The 25273-nt window shown below is 42.3% G+C and overlaps 1 protein-coding gene across 2 annotated transcripts in view; it reads right to left on the reverse strand.

Moving 5' to 3' along the window:
- The window catches only part of pex7 (peroxisomal biogenesis factor 7), a 64733-nt gene that overhangs the window by 23435 nt on the left and 16025 nt on the right, over window positions 1-25273 (reverse strand). For both annotated transcript variants that reach the window (XM_078400211.1, XM_078400212.1), the window contains 4 exons: window positions 22975-23083; window positions 8993-9099; window positions 8756-8869; window positions 3273-3328 (listed from right to left, as the gene is read on the reverse strand). In XM_078400211.1, coding sequence (XP_078256337.1) covers window positions 3273-3328; window positions 8756-8869; window positions 8993-9099; window positions 22975-23083 — 386 coding nt within the window. The remainder of the gene's footprint in view (window positions 1-3272; window positions 3329-8755; window positions 8870-8992; window positions 9100-22974; window positions 23084-25273) is intronic.

The following is a 25273-nucleotide window of genomic DNA, read 5'->3' on the forward strand; positions in this document are numbered from 1 at the left end:
CCATTCCAGCTCAGGTGCAGACCGTCCTGTTTGTACTGGTCCCACCTCTCCCAGAACTGGTTCCAATGTCCTGTTTTACATCTAGCTTCGCTCCACTTCGATGCAAAACTTCTACAATATTTGTTTTTTTTGGGTCACAGTTCCAGTCACTTTTGTGCTGATACATGGAAGTGAATTTATGTAGCATCTTATCATAAGTTATGCCTCAGAGTAGGACCCCATGTAGAATATCAAGATTGCATACATATAAATCATCAAACAACAATCATAAATGATTTCAGGAAACTGTACTTCATGCAAAGAATAGTCTTCAGAAGATAAAACTCTGAAGTATTTCAAAGGGTCTGTGAAAGCTGGAAAAGATGTTAATTTCATACTCTTTTCCTAATCTTTAGTAATTGTCTAAATGAAATTTCTGACCTCTGAATGAGGCTATATGGGTGGAGCTGAGAAATAAAAAGGGGATTTTCATCTTGTTGGCCCCCAAGTAACTAATGGGAATTAGAAGAACAAATATGCTGGGAGATTGCAGGCAGCTGAAGGACTAATAAGGTTGTCATAGTAGGGGATTTTAACTTTCCCCAATATAAACTGCAACTGTCATTGTGCCACGGGCTTAGACAGGGTGGAATTTATCAAATGTTTTCACAAAGATTTCCTCAGCCAATATGCAAAAGGGAAAGCGCAAAGCTTAATTTAATCTTAGGAAATTAGGAAGGGCAAGCAACTGAAGTGACTTTTGGCCCCAAGGACCACTGTTCTATTAGCCCTAAAATAGTCGAGTTCAGTTTAGTTTAGTTACATCGCAGAAACAGGCCCACCGAGACCACGCCGACCATTGATCCTCGGACACTAACACAATCCTACACACACCAGGGGCAGTTTACAATTTTATAAAGCCAATTAGCCTACACTATAGTTATGGATAAAGACAGGGTAGGTCCACAAGTTAAAATTCTAAATTGGGCCAAGGCCAACTTTGATGTTATTAGACAGGAAATTGCTAAAGTTGATTGGAGAAGGTTGTTTGGGGTTAAAGGGGCCAGAATCTGGGATGCATTCAAAAGTGTGATGACAGACATTCAGCGCTTGCATGTTCCTGTTAGAGTGAAGGGCAAGGCAGGTGGGAGAAAGGAAGCTTGGATAACAAGAGACGTTGAGGCTCTGGTCAGGAAAAAGGAAGCAGCATTGGACAGGTATAGGCAACTGGGATCAAGTTCATCTCCAGAGATTTGGGAACTGAGGAGCATGCTTACAAAGGAAATAAGGACAAAATGGTGGCGGGAGCTAGCTGTGGCAGATAATAAGAAGGAAAATCCAAAGAGATTTTATGTTCATTAAAGGAAAGAGGGTAACTGGAGAGAGAACAGGACCTGACCTACTGAGTTAGACCATTAGGACATGGATCAGATTATTTATCTTTATCCAAATGGTGTATTATCCTTGCATACATCACAGTTCCTAAATCAGTCCATTTGGAAGATGTTGATTGTGCACAAATCATTCTTTAGTAATCTTGTTTCCAACGTAACAGAACAAAGACAGTCTAATCATGCCAACCACTGCCAGCCACTCCGATTGTTCAGTTACTGACAGAGCTGAGCTGAAGACTGACTCAAGATTATGCTGAGAAAATTGCCCCTTTGTCAGTGCAGAACATGAGATACCAATTATTTCAATGGGGATTTACATAAAAAGTATGTCACTTTAAAATGTTAATTATTTATGTTTTCAGTTAACTTCATTTTTATTTCATACAATTTTTTAATTTTAATTATCTATTCCAACATTTTTCAAATATTTGTTAATGTTGGAAACAGTTAAAACCTGTCAACACCACTCCAGCTTTTACATGTGAAAAGCCCGTTCCCACCTTTGCTGGCTATCAAAGGCATTGTGGAGGCAAGTTTTCTCTCTGAGCTACCCAAGGATCTGCTGCCATCTTGACAATGGCTGTAGAGGGCTGTAGTGGGATTGTTGATGCCCAGCCAAACTGGCCAATGTGGACACGGCAGGCTGCAGAGAGAGATTCTGGACCAGAGCATTCCAGCCCAATATATAATGTTCTCATTTCACTGTTAAAGGTATCTCACACATAAATACATTAGCATCCTTTCTCTGAGGTATAAAGTACATACATATTTAACATTTTAAATACATACATTTAAGGATGCAAGGTTAAAAATATTTGATATATTTTATCTGTTCACAAAACATGCCAGCATTCATCCTTGGATATTCATAAGTTCATGAGACATAGGAGCAGAATTAGGCCAAAAGGCATATAGAGTCTGCTCCGCCATTCAATCATGGCTGATCTATATTTCCCTTTCAACCCCATTCTCCTGCCTTCTCCCCATAACCATAGACATATTAATTAATCAAGAAACTATCAATTTACACTTTAAAATTACCCAGTGATATTCTTTGAACCTGTTATTGACCCATTAAAAAGCCAGCCACTTAGTTTTGCCTGGGGTCACTCATAGGTCAGAGCAGGCAAGGAGGAGACATTTCCTTCACAGATATTATTACTGAGACTAGCTTTTGATTCCAAATATATTTACTTGAATCCAAATTCTCTAATTGCCATGGTGAGATTCAAACTAGTCTCCAGATCATATGATTTTGGGATCATATGATTAAGGACGGCAGGGTGGCGCAGCGGTAGAGCTACGGCCATACAGCGCCAGAGACCCCGGTTCGATCCTGACTACGGGTGCTTGTCTGTGCTGAGTTTGTACATTCTCCCTGTGAGCGTGTGGGTTTTCTCCAAGATCTTCGGTTTCCTCCCACACTCCAAAGACGTACAGGTTTGTAGGTTAATTGGCTTGGTGTAAGTGTAAAAATTGTCCCTAGTGTGTGGAAGGTAGTGTTAATGTTCGGGGATCGCTGGTCGGTACGGACTCGGTGGGCCAAAGGGCCTGTTTCCGCGCTGTATTTCTAAAACTAAAAACTAAAATCAAAAGGTCAGGCATTGACCCGTAACTTTACTGCTGTGCTCAGGTATCCTTAGATTCCCTCCATGAAAATCACAAAGGAGCAAAATATTGCTTGCAACAATGTCCTAAAATGCTTTTCGAAATTTAATTTTAACTTGAGGTGTTCATCAAAAAATCAGAAATCTCATCCATAAGCAAAGAAGCAAATACTAACAAAAGCCGATGACCATAATTCAAGCAAATTGCCATCGCTTTCACTGAAGAGGGCTGAATTGGGATTGGAGTGAGGGAAGAAGAAAATAGATGAAGAAAAAAACTAATGTCACTTACCTGACACTGAAATCATACGAGCAGGATGCTAATATGTTTGCATGGAAGGGAGAAAACTGCAAAGGGAAACACCACTATTAGTGTAATGTTGCAATATTTTTGAAATTGCTGACATTTAAAACTTATGTACACAATTTTATCCTGCAATATTTAAGCTTTTTACATCTAAAATTCTTAATTTGTTGATATTTCAGCTGTACTTTTCCCTCTGCAGGATTAAAACTGTAGAGCTATAAAATATATTAGTTTATTCATACATTGAACATGATAAACCACTGGAGAGAAAAATTGCTTTGAAAAATGTTCCATTACAATCCATGAAAAATGCATTCATGCTTTGAAATTCCTTATCTCTTCCTTTCTTCCCTCGAGCCATATCCAAGATCCATCACTCTCTCTGTGAAAGTAGCAACACTTAGCCATCATTGGAAGTGATGCCCATATATCCTGGGATTGTACACTGGTACCTCACTAAACACACACAATGTAATAATACAAACAAGAATGCTTGTGGAACTGGTGTTGAAAAGGCAAATTATTGCATTACCAGTTGCGTGATGCATCATTGTTAGCGCTAATGTTTTGAAAGCACCATACAGTTTGCACTTGCTCAGCTGGGAGCCTAGTGCTGACCCCTGCCTTCCCCACTCTGCTGCGCAGGACGGTGTGGCAAATCCCTGTCCTCTGCTGTGCTTCTGCAGCAATGAATCACCCGTGGCTCAGTGCAGAGAAGCGGCTGACAGGTTTGAGGGGAGGTGGCAGGTAGGTGTTGCTGACCATGGCCAGTCTAGATGAGTAGTGCGGTCATTCAGCACTGAGATGTGTGGCTCCGTGCTGCAGGCTGGTCACTGCATGGGGACTGACTGCAGGTGCTCTATATTTTAATATTGCGCAGGTCCTACAGTCATTTCTCGTCATTTCCTCTATGAGTCGGGGCAACGGGATACTGATTTTGAATGATCAGCCATGATCATATTGAATGGCGGTGCTGGCTTGAAGGGCCGAATGGCCTACTCCTGCACCTGTTTTCTATGTTTCTATGAGTCATAGAGTGATACAGCGTGGAAACAGGCTTTTGGTCCAACTTACCCATACCGGCCATCATGTCCCATCTACACTAGTCCTAACTGCCAGCGTTTGGCCCGTATCCGTCCAAACCTGTCCTATCCATGTACCTGTCTAACTGTTTCATAAACGTTGGGATATCCCCTGCCTCAACTACCCCCTCTGACAGCTTGTTCCATACACCCACCACCCTTTGTGTGAAAAGGTTACCCCTCAGATTGGCCTACCCCGAATGGCCTACTCCTGCACCTATTGTCTATTGTCTATTCCTATTAAATCCTTTCCCCTTCACCTTAAACTTATGTCCTCTTGTCCTCGATTCAACTACTCTGGGCAAGACTTTGGCATCTACCCGATCTATTCCGCTCATGATTTTACGCATAATTTCATGACTTGAAAGGAACCTCTGCCTCATCTCCTTGTTTGCCTGCACAGCATTCCCCAGCAATGGCTCACAATGTTGAACTGCTGTCTGCCTGCACGATACCAGCTCTCACAGGCAACCCCTCCACACCAACCATGTGATTCATTGCTGAGGGAGCACTAACAGTAAACGGGGGTTTAACACCAAGTTCCCAACAAAGAAACATGTATTAGCAGGCAATGCAGGAATTTGTGCTGGGGTCCTGGCACTGGATGGGTATACTAGAGAGAGGTTAGGAGTACACACTGGGTTCTCAGCACACCGCAAGTAGATGTATTTTTAAAGAGTTCACAGTATAAGTGTTCAGCGCTGGAGACCTGGGTTCTCCTTCCAGCGCTGGAGACCTGGGTTCGATCCCAACTATGGGTGCTGTCTGTACGGAGTTTGGATATTCTCCCAGTGACGTGCGTGGGTTTTCTCCGAAATCTTTGGTTTCCTCCCACAGTCCTGGTATAAGTGTAAATTGTCCCTAGTGTGTGTAGGTTTGTGTTAATGTACGGGAATCGCTGGTCTCGATGGGCCAAAGGACCTGTTTCCACGCTGTATCTCTAAACTAAACTATACTGGCAGACCAAGAGTACTGTAACACCTCAGCATACTGTGGAATAGTGTATACATTTCTGGCACAAATGCTCTTGATATTCCATTATGATTAACAACTTCATTAATTAGCACAAATTGAACTTTGACTTTCCATTATTTTTGAAATTTTCAAATATGTTCGCGTAATTTGCCTTTAAATTTCCTTGAGTAGATAATAGGAATATTTTATTCTAATGCTGGAGTTCAGTCACATCATTAAGACAGGATAAAGGGACCATTACTTAGCATTTGACATAATATGCATCCCAGTCTTACAACATGTAAACAGGCCCTTAGGCCCAACCTGCCCATGCCGACCAACATGTCCCATATACAATAATCCCACCCGCCTGCGTTTGGTCCATATCCCTCTAAACCTATCCTATCCATGTACCTGTCTAAATGTTTCTTAAACGTTGAGATAGTACCTGCCTCAACTACTACCTCCGATAGCTCGATCTTCGACCCTCTCCTTCGACAAACACATCAAACACATCACAAAGACAGCCTTCTTCCACCTCAAAAACATTGCCCGTCTCCGTCCATGCCTCTCCTCCACAGCTGCAGAAACCCTCATCCACGCCTTCATCACCTCCCGTCTGGACTACTGCAACAGCCTCCTCTATGGCGCACCCTCAAAAATCATCAGTAAACTTCAATACATTCAAAACTCCGCTGCCCGTCTACTCACCCACACCCCGATCCGTGACCATATCACCCCCGTCCTTTACAAACTCCACTGGCTCCCCATCCCCCAGAGAATCCAGTACAAAATCCTCCTCATGACCTACAAAGCCCTCCATAACCTGGCCCCATCCTACCTGACCGACCTCCTCCACAGGCACACTCCCACCTGCACCCTCTGCTCTGCTGCTGCCAATCTCCTATCCCCCCACATCCGGACCAAACTCAGATCATGGGGGGACAGGGCTTTCTCCATCGCTGCTCCCACCCTATGGAACTCACTACCTCAAACCGTCAGAGACTCCTCCACACTCACCACATTCAAAACATCACTGAAGTCTCACCTATTCAGTACTGCCTTCAACCACTGAAGGTCACCCCACCCTCTGTCTCCTTTCTCTGTTCGTTTACTTATTTATCTATTTATTCACTTCCCTATGTTCTCTAAATCCCTGTAAAGCGTCTTTGAGTATATGAAAAGCGCTATATAAATGTAATGTATTATTATTATTATTATTATACCATCACCAGGCTTTGTGTAAAAAAGTTACTCCAAAGGTGGTGCAAATTTTCTTTTTTTTTTAAAGAATGGAGTTTCTAGACTATGGTTCTGGACAACATCAGGGTTAAGACCCAACATGAGGAGAAACAAAAATGATGATTTCCACTCTATCTCTCGCTCCACATGATAATGATAAATCAATACCAATAACAAATTTTGATTTAAAAAAAGCTATTGATCATAATTTCTAGTTAAAATGACAAAAGAGAAATTTGGTTGTAAGGGGAGAGGAAAACTTGAGAACTGACCCAACCACACAGCTCATTCTCATTTTCTGTCCAGAAGGCACAAGATGACTTAAATTTACACATCACGGCTCACAACTCAGAATATCAAGTTCATAACTTCGTAAGACTGAAGGGCCTATCCCACAGGCGATTTTAAGGTGACTGCCGGCGACTAGGCTGTTGCCGAACATTTGCCGGGGTGTCGCGGGCATAATCGTGAGGAGTCTTCAATGAATCATAGCGGATCTCGGCGCGTCGTGGATAAAATTTCCAGATAGAAATTTCTCGGCGACAGCTGGCTTGTCGCCAGGTATCGTAGCTTATTGCGGGTGGTCGCATGCTGTCCTCAGGTTTGCTAGGTTGTCGCAGATGCATTTAGAAGCACATAATATTAAATTAAGAAACGGCATTTGAAGATACCAGAAGATAGTTTTGTTTTTCCAATTTATTTACCGTCTTGACATTTGACAGGTAGATTGGAGGCTACAGTTTGACGGTCAGGTAAGCGTGGGAATTTCGCAATGTATCCGAAAACGGTGTAATCTCTTAGCCAGGTGCTAGTTTCACAAAAAAAGTGACTTGTATCGACCTGACTCGGCATTGTCGTGGTCATTGTCGTAGGGTAAAAGAAGATTTTGGCGATCTGCTACGACTTTGACAGTCGCTGGCAGTCGCCTTAAAAATTGCATAACTGGGAAAGGCCCTTGAGTAACTTGATATTCTGAGCTGAAAAGTGTGCTGTGTAAGTTTAAGTTATCTTGCGTCTTCTAGCTGGAAGATGAGAAAGAGCTCCATGGTTGGGTCTCATGAGAATTGGAAAAACAATGTCAAATGGAAAAGTAGTCTTTAATTCTTGGGACAAACTTGTGCTATTTGGAGTTACGAGCTGTGTAGGAAAGAACTGCAGATGCTAGTTTAAAATCGAAGACAGACACAAAATGCTGGAGTAACTCAGTGGGGCAGGCAACATCTCTGAAGAGAAGGAGTGAGTGAAGTTTTGGGTCGAGCCACCGATTCCTTCTCCAGAGATGCTGCCCGTCCTGCTGAGGTCCTCCAGCATTTTGTGTCTATCTTGGAGTTACGAGATGCTGAGTAATGTAATGTTGGCAAGAAAGAGATCAGATTTCTTGGAACAGCGTTAATAATGAAAAGGCTAATAAAAACATTTAAGTCATAAAAGCAAAATATAATAGTTCTTTGAACACACGTGGGAAACTGTACTTCAAGAGTTCAAAATAGAGAATGTTTGGTCCAAACATATTAAAACTGATATTGCCCTAAGCTAAAGTCTTGGAACTATAAAATATATAAACATTGTTCGCAAAAGGAGACCTAAAGAGACTGCAGATGCTGGTACCTGGAAAAAAAACAATGCTGGAAGAACTCAACAGGTCAATAAGCATCTGCGGAGAGTTAATGGAAAGCAAGTCTGTGGGAGAAAGATCTCGACACGATACGTCATCCATTCCTTCTCTCCAGAGATGCTGCCTGTCTGCGCTGAGTTACTCCAGCATTTTGTGTCTATCTTAAGTCTGAGGGAAAACTGGCTATTAGCACATATATGGAATTCTTACAATGCTATATTTATTGTTGCTTCCAGTAATACTCTTTCTGTTCATGTGTATAATTTCAAAATAAATAATAGTCTAAAGCAACCCATAGTGTACAAAAGGATCAACCTCTTAATGTTTACAAAATAGAAACTGGTGACAATCTGCAATGAGAAAACAACTCATAATATCAGCATCATACCATTCAGATAAACCAAATCTCTTTAGCTGATGATTCTCAAATCTCTGTACACATAATTACATTAAAAAATTCATTCATCAGTGACAAGTTGTCGTGGTAAAGTATGCAGAACAAAAATAAATGTATGCAGAACAAAAATAAATGTATGCAGAACTTGAGTATGCAGAACAAAAATAAATGTACTTACTTTGACTCTTCGTATGGCATAGGAATGGCCAGCAAGGTGATGTATTGGCTGCCGTATATTTCTCAGGTCCCAACACCGTAAAGTGCAGTCAACTGCTCCAGTAACAATCAAGTTCTGGGTTAAACAGAATACAATCATATACTTTAGACCAATTTTATATTGCTATCTTGACTAACAATGTTGGCAACTAGCAAAGTACAATTGCTTTATTTAATTAAATGGACCCTACATTCTTACCTGATCATATTTATTCCAGTCACAGGTCAAGATCTCTGCTTGATGAGCAGGAATTATTATTTTGGCTCCTCCTGTCTTTATATCCCAGATTCGGAGAGTATGATCGCCTAAGATTATAAATTTGTACGTTATTGGAGCAGAATTAGGTTATTCAGCCCATCAAGTTTATTCCACCATTCAATCATGGCTTATCTATCTTTCTCTCTCAAACCCATTCTCCTGCCTTAACCCCCCGACACTCAAACACATCAAGGCTCTGCAAATCTCTGCCTTACAAAATATACAAATATACAGTGATTTTTCATTTTACTTTCAATCAAATCAAAAATACATCAAAATTAGATTTCCGTCCGGCGCGGCCTGGAACAGGCCGCGGGATTTTCTCTGCCCGGCGGGGGCTTCAATGTCGGGAGCCCCGACCGCCCCGACGTGGCAACTCCAACAGTCTGACTGCAGGAGAAGACGGCAGGGGAAGAGAAAAGACATTCTGGCCTTCCATCACAGTGAGGAGGTGACTGGAGGAAACTCACTGTGATGAATGTTTCTTTTTTTTGTTTTGTGTTGGTTTGTGATTGTGTGTGTTATTGCTTATTTTTATTGCTCTTATTGTTGGTCTGTGGGTAACGGAATTTCGTCCAAAAGACTTGTTTTTTTGGATGACAATAAAGGTTATTCTGATTCTGAGGTTGAGGTTTATTATTGGCACTTGTACCGAGGTACAGCAAAAAGCTTTGTTTTGCATGCTATCCAAACAGATCAGATCATACCATACATCAATACAGTCAGGTCAAACTCAAGAACAATAGGTAGAGCAATGGGTCTACAGAGTGTAGAATATAGTTCACAGCATTGTGGTGCACCAGTTACATATACAAAGTCCAATATCCGCAATGGGGTAGAGGTGAATTGGGCAGTACCCTAGCTATTGAAGTACCATTCAGAAGCCCGATAACTGCGGGAAGAAGCCGTTCCCGAGTCTGCTGGTAAGTGCTCTCAAACCTCTGTCCTTCTGCCTGATGAGATCAGGGAGGAGGAAGCATGACTGGGGTGGGACAAGTTTGAAGCATCTGATGAATTGCCATTCCCAACCTGATTACATCTTTAAACTCATCCTTAACCTGTTCACTGTTAATTTCTTTTCACTATTTGGCCATGACCCATGTATTCTCGTGGGTGGCACTGAACAGGTTAAACAAGCAAGAGTAAAGTGCGGAAGATGTCTGTGCAAATAGAGATAGCACTACAGCTGACAAATTCTACATTCATATCCGGGAAAAAAAGTCTAACATGGAATTTTTCAACAAGAATTATTGATTCTGAAAATCTTAAAACTACAGATGCTGGAAATCTCAAATAAAGGCAGGACATGCTGGAAAAACATACAAATTACACACTATCTGCAGGAAGAGAAACAGTTGTCATTTCAGTTCTGGGATCCTTCATCAGCACTGGGCAGAGACACGCTAGTTTTAGGCAGCAAGTTAAGGAAAAAAAAATTGTTTAAATATAAATTTAACTTAAGAGTCATAGAGTGATACAGTGTGGAAACAGGCCCTTCGGCCCAACTTGCCCACATCGGCCAACATGTCCCAGCTACACTAGTCCCACCTGCCTGCGCTTGGTCCATATCCCTCCAAACCTGTCCTATCCATTTATGTGTCCAACTGTTTCTTAAACTTTAGGGTAGTCCCAGCCTCAACTGCCTCCTCTGGCAGCTTGTTTCACACATCCACCACCCTTTGTGTGAAAAAGTTACCCCTCAGATTCCTATTAAATCTTTTCCCCTTCACCTTGAACCTATGTTCTCTGGACCTCGATTCCCCTACTCTGGGCAAGAGATGTTTATATCTCACCTTTGAAACTCAGTATTAAATTTTCTAACTTTTGGTAGCCCACTCTTTCTGCCTGCAGCGGAATAGCCATTTCGAACTGTGAGCATTTTGGCTCAGTCTTTCTTTTTTGTTCACGTTATAGGAGTAGAATTAGGCCATTCGGCCCATCGAGTCTACTCCGCCATTCAATCATGGCTAATCTCTGCCTCCTAATCCAATTTTCCTGCCTTCTCCCCATAACCCTTGGCACCCGTTCTAATCAAGAATTTGCCTATTAATCAACAATTTGTCTATTTGTATACAGTCTAGCTGGCTGGACACGTCCAATGGATTTACCAACATCACTACATCACACAGACAATGAAGCTTAATTTGACCGTAAGTATATTTAATTGTCATATTAACTCGTGTGTAAGAAGGAACTGCAGATGCTGGTTTAAACCAAAGATAGACACAAAAAGCTGGAGTAACCCAGTGGGACAGGCAGCATCACTGGAGAGAAGGAATAGGTGACGTTTTGGGGCGTCTGAAGGGTCTCGACCTGAAACATCACCCATTCGTTCTCTCCAAAGATGCTGCCTGTCCTGCTGAGTTACTCCAGCTTTTTGTGCCTATCTTTGCCATATTAACTCATCTGGTTTCGCCCTTGAGATATTCCTATTCCAATCCTAGCCAATTCCTCACTAATACCTAAAACAAACTTACTAAATGTCAAATCAAATACAACTGCAGATGTTGGAAATCTCAAATAGAAATAGGAAATGCTGAAAAAACACAGCAGGTCTAAATAGCAATATGCAGAAGGAGAAACAGTCTATGTTTTATGTCTTTAGCCAATGTCAGAACTGAGAAAGGAGACAGAAAAAATGTTAAAGCAAGAAACTGCAGATGCTGGTTTATACAAGGTGCTGGAGTAACTCAGCAGGTCAGGCAGCATCTCTGGGGGGAAAGGATGGGGACAGTGGACCATAAATATTTAACAGACAGCTCTTCAAAAGACTCTCACACTGCCTGGTTTTAGTCTGCTCCAATGTAACTGTCAAATTATCTCATCACTGAACACTTAAAGATAGTTTTCTATCGGTGTTAAAGTGTACAAAACTCCTGTTATGATTTTGCTTCTGTAAGTCTTTGCATGTGGTAACAGATCAAACACAAAAGGATAGTTATTGGTTTGGTGCAAAATTGCCAAGAGGTTTGACAATTCATTCAGGCCAAGGAAAGATCCATTTATGAGAATAGTAAAAACAAAATGTTGGTAACATTTTGGTGATAGAGTGAGAATTGAAGGAACCATGACAAGATAAATTACTTTAGAAACAGAAAAGAACAAAGTTAGGGATTAAAGATAAACACAAAGTGCTGAAGTAACTCTTCAAAGAGACAGCATCTCTGGAGAGAATGAATAGGTGATATTTCAGGTCAGAACACTTCTTCAATCTGAAGAGGGGTTCCAACCCAAAACTTTTTCTCCACCGATGCTGTCTGACTCACTGAGTTACTCCAGAACTTTGTGTCTATCTTTGGTATCTGCACTTCCTTCTCAGAGTTTGGGATTACCTCAAAAAGTCCAATCATAGTTGAGAGTTGTGAATTTGTGGAATTCTCTGCCACAGAAGGCAGTGAAGGCCAATTCACTGGATGAATTTAAAAGAGTTAGATAGAGTTCGAGGGGCTAGTGGAATCAAGGGATGTGGGGAGAAGGCAGGTACAGGTTTACTGATTGTGGATGATCAGCCATGATCACAATGAATGGCGGTGCTGGCTCGAAGGGCCAAATGGCCTCCTCCCACACCAATTTCTATGTTTCTATGTTTCATGGGTCCCACCTTGCTTTTACTTTTTCACACGTCAATCTCTTAACCTACGCAGTGAAACCGAGTTTCATTCCTTGGATGTTATCCCGTCTATACTTTTGACCTCATGATGTTTCTTGTTGGTGCGTGCATGTTGCATTTGTCATGGCCACATTGCGTATGAGATCTTTATCACCAATTCACAGGGAGCTTGGCAGCATTGTACATTCAGTTGTAGGTTAACTTCCTTGACATGGCTATAAATAAAGGTCCTGAAATGAATCCAATACGCAGGGTGAAATTTGTTACTCCTTCCATTGTTTCACAATGTTCATCCAGTTTAAACTTTGCCCCTCCTCTATTGCCCTTTCAGATATGTGAACACATCATTTATATCACATGATTATCAACTAGATTAAGAAATTCTAATTTATAAAGGAGTACAAAATATTTGAGCGTACAATCAACTGACAGGGGCTTACAGCTCCTAACAGTGCTTTTATCAGATATCTCAAGAAAAAAATATTCTGGGAAAACAGCTTTTCACCTAGGTTTCATCTGGAAACCATAATTTAACATATGCCTACATGTGCTGCAAGATGTGCACTTGTTATGAAAAGCTACTGGTTGCAGCTTTGATTGTAGCCATGAGGAGAAAAAATACACTACACACATTGTCAAAGCTGAACCGATGATCAATTTAGTCCAAGTGGTGCAATAACTAACACGTCAGTACTCCAATCTGATTTTTAAGTATTTACGTGCTGAAAAACAATCAAGGACAGGGAGGGTATTGGCAGAATGCATTTCAGAACTTGCCATTATCAGAAAATACTGAAGGATATTCTTGATTTTCAATAGAAGGCAGTTCACACTGAAGGAGGGTGATTTATTGCTGCAATGATGGTGTTATTGCTATAATGGAGGTAGGCGCTGGTAAGGGAGAATAAAATAAACAGATTCACGATAACTATGAGTGTAAACAAGGAACTGCAATTGCTGGTTTCGTCAAAAGGACACAGAGTGGTGGAGTAACTCTGTGGGTCAGGAAGCAGCTCTGGAAAATATGGATAGGTGACATTTCAGGTCAGTTCCCTTCTTCAGACTGTTGCCTGTTCAGTCTGAAGGGTCTCGACCCAAAACGTTACCCGTCCATGTTCTCTGGAGATGCTGGCTGACCGCTGAGTAACTCCAGCACTTTGTGTCCTCAGAGTAACTATGACTTTAATTTATATATCTATCGAAATGCAAAAGGCCAAAGAGCAGAAGGCAGCAGTGTAGCAGAGACATTGCACAAATTTTAACTTCAGCCTATCCACATGTGTTGGCACTGGGTGGATGGGAATGGATCTAATGTCCCATTTAGTGAAGACATTTCAAAATTAACTTGTTTTATTGTGCAAGCACTATCATTATAATCTCAAAGATTTAAGTTTTCCAGCAGAGCCTAACGGCAGCGGCTGACTAGCAGTCTGTCCGTCTTTTTTTTCCCTTTTTTTGTTGTGTGTCGGTGTTGGGATGGTTTTTATATATATTTTTTTGGTTGTGTATGTGTGGGAGGGGGTGGTGGTGTGGGTGGGTGGGTGTGGGGGGGGGGAAACTTTTCTCTTCCTCACGGCGCGGGGTGCGGCTCGGCTGCGGGGCCTAACATCGCCCGCTGCGGCTCGGCCGCTGGACTTTACATCGCCCGGTGCGGCTTGGCCGCTGGACTTTACATCTCGGTGCGGCTTGGCCGCTGGACTTTACATCCCGGTGCGGCTTGGCCGCTGGACTTTACATCCCGGTGCGGCTTGGCCGCTGGACTTAACAGTGCCCGGTGCAGCTCGGCTGCGGGGCTTAACATCGCCCGGTGCAGCTCGGCTGCGGGGCTTAACATCGCCCGGTGCAGCTCGGCTGCGGGGCTTAACATCGCCCGGTGCAGCTCGGCTGCGGGACTTTTCACCGCTGGTGCGGCTCGGCTGCGGGACTTAACATCGCCCGGTGCGGCTCCGCCGCGGGGCTTAACATCGCCCGGTGCAGCTCGGCTGCAGGGCTTTTCATCGCTGGTGCGGCTCGGCTGCGGACTTGACATCACCCGGTGCGGCTCGACCACGGGACTTAGCTGCGCAAGGCTTGGTCGCGGGCCTTTCATCGCCCGGTTCGGCCGCGAGACGTTTCAGCGCCCGGTGCGGGGACTGTGCGGGTCGGTCGGGGATGAGCTGTCTGTCCGTGGGCGTGGGGAAGAGAGTGGAAGTTTTGTTGCCTCCATCACAGTGAGGGGGTGTTTGGAGTCACTGTGATGGACGTTTGTGTTGGGGTTATGTGTCTTGTGTTCTTTTTTTTTCTATGACTGCTATGTAGTTTCGTTCGGTACTTCGGTACCGAACGACAAATAAAGCTCTGTTATCTATCGGGAAGTGACAGTCATTTTCATTTAACGATTATGGATCAATGATGTTTTATTGTCACGTGTACACTGGACAGATAAATTATTTTTGCATATATCACACCTGCACGAGTCACCATATTTTGGTGGCATTTATAATAATCCCACGTGCTTTATCTCAAGTTAAATCTATCATTTCACTTTTCAAGTCCTCCTGCCTGTTCTGCTATTCAGTGGGGCAGAACATTTGTAGCCTGCCTGCCCTGGACCATGCAGTCTATCTACGTGTTGCTCTGGACACGAGTCTACTACAGGATTCTGGTTCACAAGTACATAAAAACATGGGCGGCAACGTGGTTCAGCTGGTGGAGCTGCTGCTCCACAATGCCAGCAAGCAAGGTTCAGTCCTTACCATGGGTGCTGTGTGGAGTTTGCATGTTTTTGTCTATTGTATCCAGTGCTCCTGGGAGTGGGCTCCTATATATTGGCGAGACCAAGTGTAGACTTAGTGATCGTTTCGCTGAACACTTATGCTCAGTCCACCTTGGCCTACGCGATCTCTCATTGCCAAACATTTTAACTCCGCTTCCCACACTGACCTTTCTGTCCTGAACCTCCTCCACTGTCAAGAGTGAGGCCACACGTACATTGGAGGAACAATTGGTTTACAACCCCGTGGTATGAACTTTCATTTCTCTCATTTCAAGTAATTCCTGCATTTCCCCCTGACTGCCCCCCCCCTCTCTCCCCACCCCCGACCAGTTCCACTGTTTGCATTCTTGTATCTCTGTCCTTAGCACATCTTCCCCAGCCAACAATGGGCCATTATGGACTCCACCCTTCCTGAGGTCATCTGTTGTCAGCCCTGTTTTGTTCTGGCCTTCTCTATCTTCCAGTCTGAAGAACAGATCCGTCCCGAAACCTTACCTATTCCTTTTCTCCACAGATGCTGCCTGACCCGCTGAGTTACTTCAGCATCATGTCTATCTTTGGTGTAAACCACCAGTTGTAGTTCCTTCGTGCAAATATTTATTGCTGAGCAAAATGGCATGATACACATAAAGCTGCAAAAGGTAACTTTCTGCATAATCAACATATTTCTAGTGTCATGCAGGCACTTTTGTATTTGAAGCTATTTCATGTGATGAAACGTCAAGGTGTTGGAAAAATTGAATGTGGCCAGACACTAAGTCAAAGATATTTAAGGATAGATGTCTCTTCAAATTGAGATTCAAATTTCATTCATTTTTTCTACCATACTCTTCAGGTGAAATTCAAAAGAGAAAACCGTGAGCATTGAAACAGGCTTTCAACAGACGTCAGATTGAATGGAAAACAGATTCACAAATGGATTAATACTCTGCTTAGGGGAATAATAACATACACCAATATGTTATTATTCCCTTAAGCACGGTCACTAATTTAAATGTCAGATGGAAATTGTGATAATCCTCAGAACTTACAGACGCAATGCTACATAATTTTTTTAAGCACATATAAAAAAAGGTAGATATATTTCATACCAACAGAACACACTTAGCTTCGACGGCTGCAGGCTAAAAAACGAGTGTACTACCAAATAAGTTACTCAGTAGAAACAAGGAACGGCAACGTTGGCATACTAACAAAAGACACTAAATGCTGGAGTAACTCAGCAGGTCAGACAACATCCTTGGATAACATGGATGGGTATCATTTGGGGGCAGGACCCTTCTTCAGACCCACTTGCTCCAGCCAGGGCAGTCTGCAGGTCCCCTATAACTGAGCAACATTTTCACACAGAGGGTGGTGGAATGAGTTGCCAGAGGAGTATGTTGAGGCAGATACTATAACAACATTTAAAAGGCCTTTGGACAGGTACATGGATAGGAACGGTTTAGCGGGAAATAGGCCAAACATGAACAGGTGGGACGTGTAGATGGGAGATGTGTAGGATGGAACTACAGATGAGTAGGAAAGAACTGCAGATGCTGGTTTAAATCGAAGGTAGGCAAGGGTTTCGACCCGAAACGTCACCCATTCCTTCTTTCCAGAGATGCTGCCTGTCCCGCTGAGTTACTCCAGCATTTTGTGTCTACAATGGAACAACAGATGCTGGTTTAAACCCAAGATAGATACAAAATGCTGGAGTAACTAAGCAGGACAGGCAGCATCGAAAGAAGAATGGGTGACATTTTGTGTCGAGACCCTCGCGGTCCATTCAGAAACGCCACCCATTCCTTGTCTCTAGTGAAGTTGGGACATCTTGGTTGGCATGGGCAAGTTGGGCCAAAGGGCCTGTTTCCATGCTGTACAACTCGATGGCTCTGTGAGACACAAGGAACTGCAGATACTGGAATCTTGTGCACAAAGGAAATTGCTGGAGGAACTCAGCAGGTCAGCCAGCAACTTGGAGTGAAATGTACAGGCAAGTTTTCAGATTGGGTCCCTTCTTCACGACTGGATTCACAGCTTGGCCTCAGATAGACAATAATCAATAACCACATGAAGGTGTAGGTTCTGGTGGTCAAGCCTTGTTTGAAACCATTCACAAAAAAAAGGAATGGTTCCAACTCGAAACCTCACCTATCAAGAGTCTGAAGAATGTCCTGACCTAAAACATCACCTGTCCATTTTCTCCAGAGATCCTGTCTGACCTGCTGGGTTACATTAAACTAAATAGTGTGGGGGGGGGAGAGAGAAGACAAAATGGAAAGACACGAATGTTAAAGGGAGAGTATAGGAAAACTTAAGAAAGACCCCAGAATTAACGGGACAGAAAGCTCATGAAGGGATAGGAGAGTATGGCCAAGTGAAGTAGGAATCGTTGTGGGGATTACAGAAACATGGCTGCAGGAGGATCGGGACTGGAAACTGAATATTCAAGGTTATACGTCCTATAGAAAGAACAGGCAGGTGGGCAGAGGAGGTGGGGTAGCTCTGTTGGTGAGGGATGGAATTCAGTGCCTTGCGAGGGGTGACATAGGGACTGACGATGTAGAGTCGTTGTGAATAGAATTGAGGAATTGTAAAGGCAAGAAAACAACAATGGGAGTTATCTACAGGTCCCCAAACAGTAGCCTGGATATAGGGTGTAAGTTGCAGCTGGTTAAAATTGGCATGTAACAAAGGTGCTTATGGGAGATTTCAATATGCAGGTAGACTGGGAAAATCAGGTTGGTTCTGGACCCCAAGAAAGGGAGTTTGTAGAGTGCCTCCGGGATGGATTCTTAGAGCAGCTTGTATTGGAGCCTACCAGAGAGAAGGCAATTCTGGATTTAGTGTTGTCCAATGAATCAGATTTAAGAAGGGAACTCAAGGTACAGGAACCTCTAGGAGGTAGTGACCATAATATGATAAGTTTTAATCTGCAATTTGAGAGGGAGAAGGTTAAATCAGAAGTGTCAGTGTTGCAGTTGAAAAAAGGGGACTGTGAAGGCATGAGAGAGGAGCTGGCCAAGATCAACTGGAAAAGGATCCTAGCAGGAATGACGGTAGAACAGCAATGGCAGGAATTTCTGGGCATAATCCAGAAGATGCAGGATCATTTCATTCCAAAGAGGAAGAAAGATTCTAAGGGGAGCAAGAGGCAACTGTGGCTGACAAGGGAAGTTAGGGACGGAATAAAACTAAAAGATGAATAACATAATAAACGTATAAGATTATTAAGGGGTTGGACATGTTAGAGGCAGGAAACGTGTTCCCAATGTTGGGGGAGTCCAGAACCAGGGGCCACAGTTTAAGAATAAGGGGTAGGCCATTTAGAACAGAGATGAGAAAAAACTTTTTTAGTCAGAGAGTTGTGAATCTGTGGAATTCTCTGCCTCAGAGGGCAGTGGAGGCCAATTCTCTGAATACATTCAAGAGAGAGCTAGATAGAGCTCTTAAGGATAGCGGAGTCAGGGGGCATGGGGAGAAGGCAGGAACGGGGTACTGATTGAGAATGATCAGCCATGATCACATTGAATGGCGGTGCTGGCTCGAAGGGCCGAATGGCCTACTCCTGCACCTATTGTCTATTGTCTATTGTCTATAACAAAGAGTAGCGGGAAGCCAGAGGATTGGGCAACTTTCAACGGCCAACAAAAGGTAACAAAAAGGGCAATACGGGTTAAAAAGATGAAGTACGGAGGGAAGCTGGCCAAGAATATAAAGGATAGTAAAAACTTATTTAGGTAGGTTAAGAGAAAAAGATTAGTAAAGACAAATGTGGGTCCCTTGAAGGCAGAAACAGGTGAAATTCAAGGAAATGTCAGAAGAGTTGAACAGGTACTTCGGATCTGTCTTCACTAAGGAAGACAAACAATCTCCCATATGTACTGGAGGACGGAAGATCTAGGGAGACAGAGGAACTGAAAGAAATTGGAATTAGGCAAGAAATAGTATTGGGTAGACTGATGGGAGTGAAGGCTGATAAATCCACAGGGCCTGATGGTCTGCATCCCAGGATACTCAAGGAGGTGGCTCAAGAAATCTTGGACGCATTGGTGGTCATTTTCCAATGTTCCATAGATTCAGGATCAGTTCCTGTGGATTGGAGTGCAGCTAATGTTATCCCACTTTGCAAGAAAGGAGAGCGAGAGAAAACAAGGAATTATAGACCAGTTAGCCTGACATCGGTGGTGGGGAAGATGCTGGAGTCAATTATTAAAGAATTGGCCTCCACTGCCTTCTGTGGCAGAGAATTTCACAGATTCACAACTCTCTGGGTGAAAAAGTTTTTCCTCATCTCAGTCATAAATGGCCTACCCCTTATTCTTAAAATAACTATAACATGTACAGTTACAGTTAGATTTGTCTAAAATTGTCCAATAATCTACCCCAGATACACGACAATAAGTAATATCAACCACTAACTCGTATTATCTGCGACAATTAATAGATGGTGTAGAATATATAGGAAATTCATTAATATTGCTGGACTATTTTTGTCCAATGACTACCATAAATATACATATAATAAACTTGTACCATGCAACGTGATACCTTCTCACATTTAATCAGATTTGAAAAATACAGGATTGGGAAATTAGGATAAAACATGGGAAGATAATCCTCAGATGCAAAACTGCTGGAAAAGATCTCAAGGTCTAATACATTATTGTAGAAAAACATCCGAGTGTTGCAGTGGTAGAGTTGCTGTTTTACAGCGCCAGAGACCTGGGTTCAATCCTGATAACGGGTGCTGTTTGTATGAAATTTGTACATTCTCCCTGTGACCACATGGGTCTCTCCTGGTTCTTTCCTCCCACACTCCAGAGACTTGCAGGTTTGTCAGTTAATTGGCTTTGGTAAAACTGTAAATTGTCCGAGTGTGTTGGATAGTGCTGGTGTTCGGGGTGATCACTGATTGGCGTGGATTCAATGGGCCCAAGGACCAGTTTCCGTGATGTATCTCTAACGTCTAATCCCATAACCATTGGGCTAGTTTTATCATCAGGAGAGCAAAAAAATAATAGAAGAGTTCATAAGTTAATCAGTTCTAGGAGCAGAATTAGGTCATTCGGGCCATCAAATCTACTCTGCCATTCAATCATGGGTGATTTACCTTTCCTTCTCAACCCCCATTCTCCTGCCTTCTTCCCATAACCCTGTTAACCAAGAATCTATCAATCTCCACCTTAAAAATATCCATTGATTTGGCTTCCGCAGCCGCCTGTGACAATGAATTCCAGATTCACCACCCTCTGATTAAAGAAATTCCTCATCTTTCTAAAGGTACTTCCTTTTATTCTAAGGTTATGGCCTCTGGTCCTAGACTCTCCAACTAGTGAAAACATCCTCTCCACTTCCACTAAATCCAGGCCTTTCCCTATTCGAGAATGGGGACTAAGAGAATGGGGAAATGTATCTGGAAGGGTATTTGAAGCCTTTGTGAATATTAGGAAGGATGACCGTTTTGCGATTTAGAAACATTAAGGAAATCATGAAAGTGTGCTTTGAAGGACTGCTGGAGTTCAATAGGAAAGCTAAAGATATAATTGTTGGGGTTTTGGAGGGCTGGCAGGAGATGGTTCTCACAGGATGCACCGATTTACAGTGGCCTCAGTTATTACATACGTACACTCTAATACATCCGAGGTCCACTTGCACCATGCACAATTTAATCTACATTACTTCTTATCAAGGAGGTCTATACGTTTTCAATATCTATGGCGAATTTGTCAGGCTAGATATTTTTGCCAAAAAGTATTTTGTTTAGTTTAGTTTAGAGATACAGTGCGGAAACAGGCCCTTCGGCCCACCAACCAGCGATCCTCGCACATTAAGACTATCCTACACACAACAGGGACAATTTACATTTATACCCAAGCCAATTAACCTACAAACCTGTACATCTTTGGAGTGTGGGAGGAAACCAAAGATCTCAGAGAAAACCCCTGTGGTCACGGGGAGAACGTACAAACTCCGTACAGACAGCACCCATAGTCGGGATCGAACCCGGGTCTGTGGCGCTGCAAGCGCTGTAAGGCAGCGACTTAACCGCTGCACCACCATTCCACCCTAAATATTTTATTTCTAAAATATATTTTGATTCCAAAAGTTTAACGGAAATAAGAGTTGCAGAGAAACTCATGTTTATCATACATGTATAAGTCATTTAAAAATCCTGACATTGCAGAAGAATTTCAAATGCCTTAAATACATCAGTCTGAAGAAGGGTCTCGACCCGAAACGTTACCCATTCCTTCTCTCCTGAGATGCTGCCTGACCTGCTGAGTTACTCCAGCATTTTGTGAATAAATACCTTCGATTTGTACCAGCATCTGCAGTTATTTTCTTATATAACCGTTTCATTTAATCATCCTTTCCTTTCAAGAAATCAAAGCAAATATGAGGTTGATTAATTTAAATAAAATCAATTATTATTTTGTTCTTCAAAAATACTGCAGAGGCCAGACCAATGGATAATCTAAAGCTTGTTGATACTCACAAAAATATTTGTCTGAAACAAAGAATGCACATTTGAGAGGTATTTGTTTCTGAAACAACAACTCTGCAGACCTGGCGCCATCATGTGGTATGAGACAAGCAATGCATCCCAAAAGCAAAGTTGAGAGATTTAGCAACTTACATTTGTTATTCATCATCAAGTCAGCTGAATTTTGAGTGTTGAGGCCTTTATCCTGCTTGGATGAAAGATCAGTTCCTATTCCTCAAGCTTCCAATGTGTAACATCACCCATTTCCTGTCTGGGCATATTGAAGTGTTGTGGCCTCAATATTGAAGAAGGGTCTGAAGAAGGGTCTCGACCCAAAACGTCACCCATTCCTTCTCTCCTGAGATGCTGCCTGACCTGATGAGTTACTCCAGCATTTTGTGAAATAAATACCTTCAATATTGAATTCAATCATTTCAGAATAACCTGCTTTTCATATTAGTGCCATATCTAGCCAATTCCAATGCAAGATCATCCATATTAACTCAGTTTTTCTCTCTCCACAGATGTTTAATCATTTCTTCGATCTCTCTGCACTCTCTTTTGATTCAGATTTCCAGTAACAAAAGTAAAGAATTCAAGGAAAATTAAAATTAGATTCTGTTCAAACTGTTTCTTCTCCTTGAAACCCAAAGAAATGTAACCAACTTTGAACACAGCTACATTGGCGAATAATTTCCCATTTAAAATAAAATCTGAAAGTAAAAAATTTCATTCCAAATAAGCAGATCTTCTTTAGTCTGAAGAAGGATCCCAACCAGAAACATCACCTATCCCTGTCCTCCTAAGATGCTGTCTGACTCGCTGAGTTACTCTAGCACTTTGTTTTAGCATATCTTCATTATTGATACTTGCACATTGTATTGTAGTGACATTACACATGATTTATACTACACAAAATTACTGCAACCTCACCTTACATATAATTTATATTATAATTTCATATTTCCTTAAACATTTCCAAACATATTTTTCCAAAGGATTGGGTGAAGTGTTGGGATTGGGAATCTGAATTGCATATCATACTGTATAAATATTTTAATATTGATATGTAATGAGCAAGGATGTACCTGCAGCTGAGGCAAAGCAGCCTGGTATATGTGGTGACCAGATCGTGCTGTAAATCACACTCTCATGTCCCCGAAACGTTGAAAGAGAATCTTTTACTAATGGGTCCCACTGCAGGAAATAAAAGCACTGATCAACGTCTCCATAACCAGACATAACTAAGAAACATTTACAATTCCAACATTGAATATGCACAATGTCAGGGTATCTGAGGCCAGAGTTCAAATGAAAGGCCTTCATTTGGTGAAATGAATTTAGTAATTGTTTTTGGACCATTTTAAAACGAGAATGACAGGAAATCCATGTGTGATAAACAACTTTAGGCTTCTTTAAAATGCACGACAGTCCACAACGCGGTCTAGGCTTAAGCTCAGGGGTGACCGCGCTTTTGCGGTTGCAGCTCCTAGACTGTAGAACAGCATCCCTCTCCCCATCAGAACTGCCCCCTCCATCGACTCCTTTAAGTCCAGGCTCAAAACCTATTTCTACTCCCTAGCGTTTGAGGCTCATTGAGGAGGCGCTGTGAACTGTTTGCGTGCTACTGTATGTTTCATTTTTTTCCTTAGTACCTAATCAGATGTACAGCACTTTGGTCAACGTGGGTTGTTTTTAAATGTGCTATACAAATAAAATTGACTTGACTTGACTTGACAACAAATCTTCAAGGAAAAGTATTGAACGGATCTTTCAGCCAAACGGCTGTCTCGTTTAATAAAGCAACTATTAGCTTTGGAAAGAAACATAGAAAATAGGAGCAAGAGTAAGCCATTCGGCCCTTCGAGCCTGCACCGCCATTCAATATGACACAGCTGATCATCCAAAATCAGTACCCTGTTCCATCTTTTTCCCCATATCTCTTGATTACATTAGCCCTAAGAGCTAAATCTAACTCTCTCTTGAAAACATCCAAAGACGTACAGGTATGTAGGTTAATTGGCTGGGTAAATGTAAAAAAAAAAAAATTGTCCCTGGTGGGTGTAGGATAGTGTTAATGTACGGGGATCGCTGGGCGGCAGGGACTTGGTGGGCCGAAAAGGCCTGTTTCCGGCTGTATATATATGATATGATGATATGATAATTGGCCTCCACTGTCTTATGTGGCAGAGAATTCCACAGATTCACAACTCTCTGGGTAAATAAGTTTTCCCTCATCTCAGTACAAGATAAATTCTAGCTCTAGCCAGTACAGCTTATTTTACCAATTTATTTGCTGCAGCCAGAATTTATCTTGTGCTAAATATAAGCTTCTTTTACCAATTATGTTCAAGGAGGAATCCAATGTCTGTGTTCAGGATTGTGGTGAATCGTACATCACTTTCGGTTATGTTGCTTTTTTGTTGTTCCATCTCAAATAAAGCCACATAATGGTCCAAAGCCAATAATTTCAGAAATCAAGAGGAAGTTCATGTGGTAGCACATGGCACAATCCTATTACCTGCCTACTTGCTTTATATTTTATCGGTTTAAATTTATTATTGTCACATATACCGAGATACGGTGAAAACCGTTTAGTTTAGTTTATACAGCACGATAACAGGCCCTTCGGCCCACCGAATCCGCGCCAACCAGCGATTCCCATACGCTAGCACAATCCTATGCATTAGGGGAAATTTACAGAAGCCAATTAACCTATACGTCTTTGGAATGTCAATGGAAACCAGAACACCTGGAGAAAACTCATGCGGTCACGGGGAGAACACAAAAACTCCATACAGACGGCACCCGCATTTAGGATCAAACCCAGGTCTCTGGAGCTGTAGGGGAGTAACTCTACTGCTGTGCCACCGTACTGAATATTATGCAAACAGATTAGATAACACTATACATGAATACAAGTATAAAAGGTAAGCAAAGAGAAAAATGCCAGAGTGCAAAATATAGTTTCTCGACATTGAAGTGTAACAGCTCCATAGAAAAAGTCTGAAATGAGGTAGGTTGGTAAATCGGGACTGCCCTGGCTTAGAGAATCTTATTGTTACAAGATCAAGTTGTTGAGGTCCAGCTGCAGTTGTACAGGGCCCTGGTGAGAACACACTTGGAGTATTGTGTGCAGTTTTGGTCTCCTAATTTGAGGAAGGACATTCTTGCTATTGAAGGACTGCAGCGTAGGTTCGCCAGGTTAATTCCCGGGATGGCGGGACTGACATATGATGAAAGAATGGGTCGACTGGGCTTGTATTCATTGGAATTTAGAACATTGAGAGGGATCTTATAGAAACATTAAAGATTCTTACGGGATTGGACAGGCTAGATGCAGGAAAAATGTTCCCCATGTTGGGGGAGTCCAGAACCAGGGGTCAG

The sequence above is a fragment of the Rhinoraja longicauda genome, chromosome 5, assembly GCF_053455715.1.
Source record: "Rhinoraja longicauda isolate Sanriku21f chromosome 5, sRhiLon1.1, whole genome shotgun sequence".
Lineage (NCBI taxonomy): Eukaryota > Metazoa > Chordata > Chondrichthyes > Rajiformes > Arhynchobatidae > Rhinoraja > Rhinoraja longicauda.